Source organism: Eptesicus fuscus, chromosome 22, assembly GCF_027574615.1.
Source record: "Eptesicus fuscus isolate TK198812 chromosome 22, DD_ASM_mEF_20220401, whole genome shotgun sequence".
Taxonomy (NCBI): Eukaryota; Metazoa; Chordata; class Mammalia; order Chiroptera; family Vespertilionidae; genus Eptesicus; species Eptesicus fuscus.
This window is the reverse complement of record NC_072494.1, coordinates 9,902,254-9,909,311: the sequence shown is the minus strand read 5'-3', so window position 1 is coordinate 9,909,311 and position 7,058 is coordinate 9,902,254. Positions and strand designations below refer to the sequence as shown.

The 7,058-nt window shown below is 59.1% G+C and overlaps 1 protein-coding gene across 1 annotated transcript in view; it reads right to left on the bottom strand.

The window, feature by feature from the left end:
- Positions 1 to 407: 407 nt before the first annotated feature.
- Positions 408 to 7,058, bottom strand: part of ATP1A1 (ATPase Na+/K+ transporting subunit alpha 1) — a 28,855-nt gene continuing 22,204 nt past the window's right edge. The window contains exons 15-23 of the mRNA XM_054711411.1: positions 6,492 to 6,642; positions 5,865 to 6,033; positions 5,575 to 5,729; positions 4,886 to 5,009; positions 3,673 to 3,818; positions 3,456 to 3,586; positions 2,741 to 2,842; positions 1,002 to 1,093; positions 408 to 752 (exon numbers count right to left, since the gene is read on the bottom strand). Of these exons, the coding sequence (XP_054567386.1) occupies positions 724 to 752; positions 1,002 to 1,093; positions 2,741 to 2,842; positions 3,456 to 3,586; positions 3,673 to 3,818; positions 4,886 to 5,009; positions 5,575 to 5,729; positions 5,865 to 6,033; positions 6,492 to 6,642 (1,099 nt within the window). The 3' untranslated portion in view covers positions 408 to 723. The remainder of the gene's footprint in view (positions 753 to 1,001; positions 1,094 to 2,740; positions 2,843 to 3,455; positions 3,587 to 3,672; positions 3,819 to 4,885; positions 5,010 to 5,574; positions 5,730 to 5,864; positions 6,034 to 6,491; positions 6,643 to 7,058) is intronic.

Genomic DNA, 7,058 nt, shown 5'->3' with positions numbered 1-7,058 from the left:
GGAAGGGGCGTGCTGTGTGATGAGCACGGGGGCTGGGAGACGGAGGTTTCTGCTCCTCGGACTAACGCTGGCCCAGAGACACTTGTGGGGACCTGAGTGAGACGGCAGGTCGGGGGAGAGGGGCCTCCTCTGCTGTTGATCACACTGAGCACCTGGAAATCCGTCCTGGGACGTGCCTGGCTGTGAGGGCAACGGGGGAGTAACAGCCGTACCAGAGGGAGCCCACAGCAAGGTGGGGTGGGGGCGCTCAGGTACTCCAGCCGGTGACTGCGTCCCCCACAGAGCTGTTGGCTGCGCCAAGTCCCAGGTGATGCTGGTGCAGCTGCCGGCTTGGGGCGCCCAGCACCAGGCCGCCCTCACACACACACACATCCGGTCCGCAGAAGTGAGGAGGGCACGAGACAGAATTCCGTTATAATAGCCATCTTTATTTGTAAAAATCCAGATATAAAATGTATTCTTTCGGTCTTTCCATGATTTCCTTTTTACAAAAACAAAAAGGCACATAAAAACCTTCCCCGCGGTCATTCCCACAGACGATGTTTGTCAGGCAGCCCCCCCCCCTCCCCCCATAGAGCTACATGCTTCATTCCGGGACGGCTCGCTTCCCCCATGCTTCAGTGCTTCCTACCAGGGTGGAGTTCTGAGTTCCGAGACTGAAGTACACAAAAGGGTGGGTGAGGGTGCGGTGTGGCACGATGCTCACGGCGTGCAGGACGGGTGCTAGTAGTAGCTCTCCTTCTCCACCCAGCCTGCGGCGGGCAAGGAAGGGAAAGGCGGGTTAGGTTTCGGAGGGCGTTTCCCCTGCACCCTGTCTGGCTTGACACCTTGAGGTTCGACTCTGAGGACGGGACTGTCACTGGAGCCAGTTTTCAGCTGGTCTGAGGGCCTCAGCCAGTCAGGCGGAGCCGAGACACTTCACAGGAAACGTAACAAAAGCCCACAGACTTCAGCCCTCCCCTCCCTCCCCCCGCCCCCAACTAACGATGCCTCTCTCTTACCTCCAGGGCTTCGCCTGATGATGAGCTTTCGGACTTCGTCATACACGAAGATGAGGAGAGAGTACGGGAAGGCACAGAACCACCAGGTAGGTCTGAAACAGAGTCAGATACGATTGACACGGCACACACACCCCGAGCCTGAAACACAAGACTGCCGCTCCGCGCCCGGGCCCAGGGAAGGCGGGAGGAGCCCCGAGCCAGCCAGCCTCGGCGTGGTTTTCGTGAGAACCGGGTTACAAGGCAAGTGTGGATTTTTGTGTGGAAGGACATGGTGGAGCTTAAGCAGCTGCCCCTTGTGCAATACACTGAGCCACAGCATGGAGGGCCCTACAGTACCAACTGGACTTCAGGCCTCAGCCTCCCCCTCGGGGACGGCCGGGTGGGTGTGTGCAGGTGTTCTCCTCCCTTTGCGAAGTGTTTAGGGAGTGGTGCCCCTTGCAGACAAAGAACTGCCAGTGAGGGTCACGACCAGCTCATGCACCCCCTGGGTTTGGTCTGACAGTGAACTGTGGGGCACTCAGCGGGGTGTCCCGAGTGCCAGGCCTGGGGAAGGAACAGGCTGCGCCCTAACAGGTCAGGGGCCGGAGCCGGGAGCCCTGAGCGGCCTCCCCTGGAGGCCACGCCGTCTTCCCTGCCAGCCTCCCCTCCGTGCCCTGCCCCGTAGCGACCGGGGTCCTCACTGGACTCGGGCACCAGCGTGATTAATTCACCTTCCAAACTGGGTAGAGTGTCACGAACAAATCCCTAGTCAGAGCAAGGTGTCCCGAGGGCCGACCCCACTTTAGTGGGACTTGCAGCCTTTTAGAGCTCCAGCCCCTAGCCTCCCCTTGATAAACAGTGGCCCCGGATGCTAGACTCCACTGGGACACGCCTGCCCCTGTCGTGGGCCACCTGTGTGCTGGGGACACAAAGTAAAAAACAAAACAGCGTGGCCCAGGCCTTAAGATTAGAATCTAGCAGAGCAGAAAGGACGAATAAGCGAGGCCACAGACGAGGTGCCACGGGCACACGCAGGAGGGCGAGCCGGGAGGGACCAGCCGGAGCCACAGGCAGAGGAAGAGTGTGGATTTACCCATCAGCCCGGCGGGGGAGGAAGACAGGCTGGGACCATAATGAGCTAGGCCCTGGCTGCCCGTGCGCCAGCCGACACCTGCACACACCCACCCGGGCGTCCCCTGATGCCTCAAGTCCAGTTTGTACTGTAGGGCCCTCCATGCTGTGGCTCCGTGTATTGAACAGGGGGCAGCTGCTTAAGCTCCACCCGTCTGCAGGCACCACCACACACTCAGTGTTTCAACGCTCCCCATTCTGGGGTCAAAGCAAGGGGCCTCCAGCCTCTCTCCTCTGAGAGCAGAGGATTCAGGAGCCCACAAAGGTGGGACTCACAATGGGACACACAGTGATGAGGTAAGCAGGTCATTGAATCTGGGTCCCCAAACTCCAGGACACCCCTAGCTGGCCCCTTCTCACGGCTGCACTGTGGCTGGCAGGAGAGGGGCCCGATGCAGGGAGCTGGGGAGCAGGAGCCAGAGCCTGCCCCGCTAGCGTGGGTCCCTCCTGACCCGGGAGACCAGGCGAGTTTCTGGGTTTGCTGATGCATCACCCTTTCCTAATTCTCCTCCCAGAGGAGTCCTTGCGCACACCACCCACAGGGCTCAGGTAAGAGCGACTGCTGCGTGTCCGAGGGCACAGCCACACGTACTACTTCCCACTCGTTAGCGCGGAAGAGGGGGACTTACTTGAGGGGATACATCCTCAGGGCGACTCCCATCCCAGGGCAGTAGGAAAGGAAAGCAGCGAGGGCCGTCTCCTCGAAGAGGCCAAATATTAGGATCTTGTTCCTAAAATCAAGGGGGGGTGAATGCTTAGCAAGGCAAACACAAGTTTATCTTCTAAGGCAGTGGTTCTCAACCTTCCTAATGCCTCGACCCTTTAATACAGTTCCTCATGTTGTGGTGACCCCCAACCATAAAGTTATTTTCGTTGCTGCTTCATAACTAATTTTGCTACTGTTAATGAATCGTCATGTAAGTATCTGTGTTTTCCGATGGTCTTAGGCGACCCCTGTGAAAGGGGTCGCGGACCCACAGGTTGAGAACCACTAGCAGGGTCGCCTAAGACCATCGGAAAACACAGATATTTACATGACGATCCATAACTAGCAAAATTACAGTTGTGAAGTACCAACGAAAATAATGTTATGGTTGGGGGTCACCACCACATGAGGAGCTGTATTAAAGGGTTGCGGCATTAGAAAGGTTGAGAACCACTGTTCGAACGTGAAGCGTTAAAAGGCAGATCAGTCCTTCAGGTATTGGTCGCACTCAGGAACTCGAGGTCCATGGGAAAAAACGTAGAAAACCCCATTTTGCTCCCCAAGCTCGATCCCGGGGACTCCGCCCGGTGCCGAAAGGGCTTAGAAACGAGCAGGGCTCCGGCCTGCCCTCCACTCACTTCATGCCCTGCTGGAACACGGAGTTCCTCCGGGTCTTGCAGATGACCAGGTCGGCCCACTGCACCACCACGATGCTGACGAAGAAGGCCGTGTGGCAGGTGAACTCCACGATCTTCCGCTGCTCGTAGGTCTGAAAGGCACAGGCGGGCGGCTCAGCACGGCGACGGCTGTGGCCGCCGTCCTGCGGCTGGAGGCGCGGGCCGGAGCCGCACTCACCCACTGCTGCCCGTAGCTGTCCTCCACGTCGTTGACCCAGCGGTCGTCCCAGTCCACGCGGATGCCCAGCAGGTTGATGGGGAGGAAGCCGTTCTCAGCCAGAATCACGAAGTAGGTGAAGAAGCCGCCCAGGGCCTGGATCATACCTGAGAGGAGGGAAGACAGCCTTCACGCCCGAGCCTGGGACAGGGCGTCTCCACCCCCTTCCTGATGGGGCAGCAGGCCTGGGGGCGCCCCCAGGGGGGGATCTGGTTGATGAGTCAGACTCAGGAGTGCTGCCTGCTTCCTCACCAGCGAGGACCAGGGGACAGGACCCAGGGGCACTCGCCCAGGGCCCTCTCGCCTCTGAGTCACCTCTTTAGAACTTAAAAGGGTAAGACAGGTGGGCCCTGCTCGCCAACACCCCTCTGTTACCCGGGCACCAGCTTCATGCAGGGCGTGACCTTGAGAATCGTTTCTTTCTGACTTTTCAGTCTCTGAGAAATGGACTCCCCCCCATCCCTCAACATCTGTACCCTGTGCCTTTTGCCGGCCACCTTGGAAGTAACGAATGTGGCACTTTCTGACCCCATCCTTCTCCTCCCCCCGCGTTCCTCAGCACAAAATGTCACCCCACACCCTGGACCTAGTCTTCCTTCTGCTCATAACTAGGTCTTCCTGGCGGAGTCGGATGGGCTACCAGCCAATTACTCTGCTGTCAGCGGCTGTTAATCTGCCCCATTTCCGAGTGCCCACAGCGAGGAAGCCCCTGAACCAGAACGGGGGCTCACGGTGGCCCCACCAGGTTCCCTTGAAGGAGACGAGGCAGAGGATTTAGATCAAAGGCATTTCCACTGCCCACCGCCCGGAGCCCGTGAGCTGGCCACACTCCGCAGGCGGAACAGAAACCAAGCCCAGGGTCACCATTGGGTGGTGACCGACCAGCCAAGCCTTTAAACCCAGGTAACTTCTTCAAAGCCCAGCCCTCTAGCCAGGTCAGTGATGGACCCTGCGCATCCCAGGCAAAGCCCCCCTCGAGGTGATGCAGGCAGCGCCCGTGCTGGGCCCCGCGCCCAACACCTAAAGGGGCAGCCTCGGTCACAGGTGGCGCCGAGCAGCCATGGAGGAGGACTTTAAACCCCCCCTCACCGCCCCGGCATGGTGATCCTGGCTCTGAGGCGGCACCTCCCCAGCCTCTGTCCCTTCGCCCGCTTCCTGCCGGCTGGGTGCTCACCAATCTGCCCGTAGGCCATGCTGATCAGCCGCTCGTTCACCAGCTTGTCCGTCTTGGGGTTTCGGGGCTGCCTCTTCATGATGTCGCTCTCAGCCTGCTCGTAGGCCAGGGAGATGGCAGGGACCTGGGGAGGAAGGGATTCCAGGCATCAACCACCTTTTGTAATAAAATCCCTGGCCCCCCCCCAACCCCCGCTTTAAAAATCAGCTTTTCATACCAGGAGATATTCCAGTCCCCACAACCTCTCCCCCGCCCCCCCCACCCCGTACAAATAAAGCAGCAAAATTATACAAAAGGCAAGACTCCTGTCTGATGAAGAGGTGTTGACAGTTATGCCCTGAAGCCTGACGTTGAGTCCCTGATGCTGGAAATTGCTCCCGGGTTCTTTTCCTAACGGTGGTCACGTGGGCCCGGGGAGCACGGATGTTGCCCCTAACCCTAGGCCAGTGGTCGGCAAACCACGGCTCTCGAGCCACATGCGGCTCTTTGGCCCCTTGAGTGTGGCTCTTCCACAAAATACCACGGCCTCGGTGAGTCTCTTTTGAAGAAGTGGCATTAGAAGACGTTTAATTTTAAAAATTTGGCTCTCAAAAGAAATTTCAATCGTTGTCCTGTTGATATTTGGCTCTGCTGACGAATGAGTTTGCCGACCACTGCCCTAGGCTGTGTGGACGCGGACGCGCACTCACCATGTCCGTGCCCAGGTCAATGCAGAGGATGGTGACGGTGCCCAGCGGCAGCGGAATGTTCGCAATAATAAATATCAGGAAGGGGGTAATCTCTGGAATGTTACTGGTCAGGGTGTAGGCAATGGATTTCTTCAAGTTGTCAAAGATCAGACGGCCTAGGAAAGGCAAGGTTTTTACCGTCTCGCTGACAGCGTAGACTGCCCATGCCCACACTGTCCACGCACAGCCACGGATCCTGACGGGCAGGGTCGGGCCACGGGTGTGGCGAACAGTTCACACGTAGCCCTCACCTTCCTCCACTCCAGTCACAATTGAAGCAAAGTTGTCGTCCAAGAGAATCATGTCGGCAGCTTGCTTAGACACGTCCGAGCCGGCGATCCCCATGGCAACCCCAATATCCGCCTTCTTCAAAGCTGGGGAGTCGTTGACACCATCGCCGGTCACGGCCACGATCGCGCCCTACCAGGAGGAGGAGGGTGCGGGTCACAGCCGTGTCGATGGGCACGAGGAAGGTGCCGCCTGCACCTGCCTGTCCCCGTCAGACACGGCTCCTTCCCCACAGACGCGCAGTCTCAGACCCACACCTGCTCCCAAGCCACTGAGCCGAGGAGTGGCAGCAAACCCCTCACCCTCCTTTAGCAAGGGCCACCAGCCAGGACGTGGTGAGTAGCACTCGGGGAAACCCCTTTCTTTTACCCCCCCCCCCCAACTTTTCAAGGTCGTTCCTCCTGGCCCCCCCAGCCGGCATGGACAGGAGCCTGGCTGCTCTGCAGTGAAGCGCGTGTCTCCACTAAAGCGCTATCACGCTGCCCTTTCCCCGTGCCTCTCCCTGGCACGCGGGCACCGAGTCGGAGGAGAGCTGGGCCGTGTCTCTCCTCCGGCCGCTTGGCTGTGTGTCTGTCCGGCCGCGCACTGACCTGCCGCTGGCAGCCTTCCACGATGATGAGCTTCTGCTGCGGGGAGGTCCTGGCGAACACGATCTCCGTGTGGTACTTGAGGATGTCATCCAGCTGCTCGGGGGTCATGTCCTTCAGGTCGGTCCCGTGCACCACGCAGGCCTTGGCGTCCCTGGGATCGGACCCGGGGGAAAGGTCACCCGCCACTTCAGCCCAGGAGGCAGGACACCCCGTGAGCGGCGCAGAGCCGGGGAACGTCCCGTCCTGCGGAAGCTCCTCTCCGCACGGTATCTCGTAGGTTACAAAGCGCTTGCACTCTATCACTTCCCCCAGGGCAGGCCTGTCACCTCCCTCTCCCCGTGAAATACACGGCGAGATCGGATGATTGAGTTTTAGACAGGAGCCGAGGAGAGACGAACCCCTCCCCTAACCCCCAAAGATGGGCGAAGGGGCCCTAAGCCTTAAAACATGAAAAACAAACCTATTTCTATTTTCCCTTTTGCCCTGAACTACCTGGGCGACTGTGTGTGCCCTGTGTGTGGCACTGGAAATTGACGAGGTGCTAGGCAGTACTGCCCAGTGGTCAGC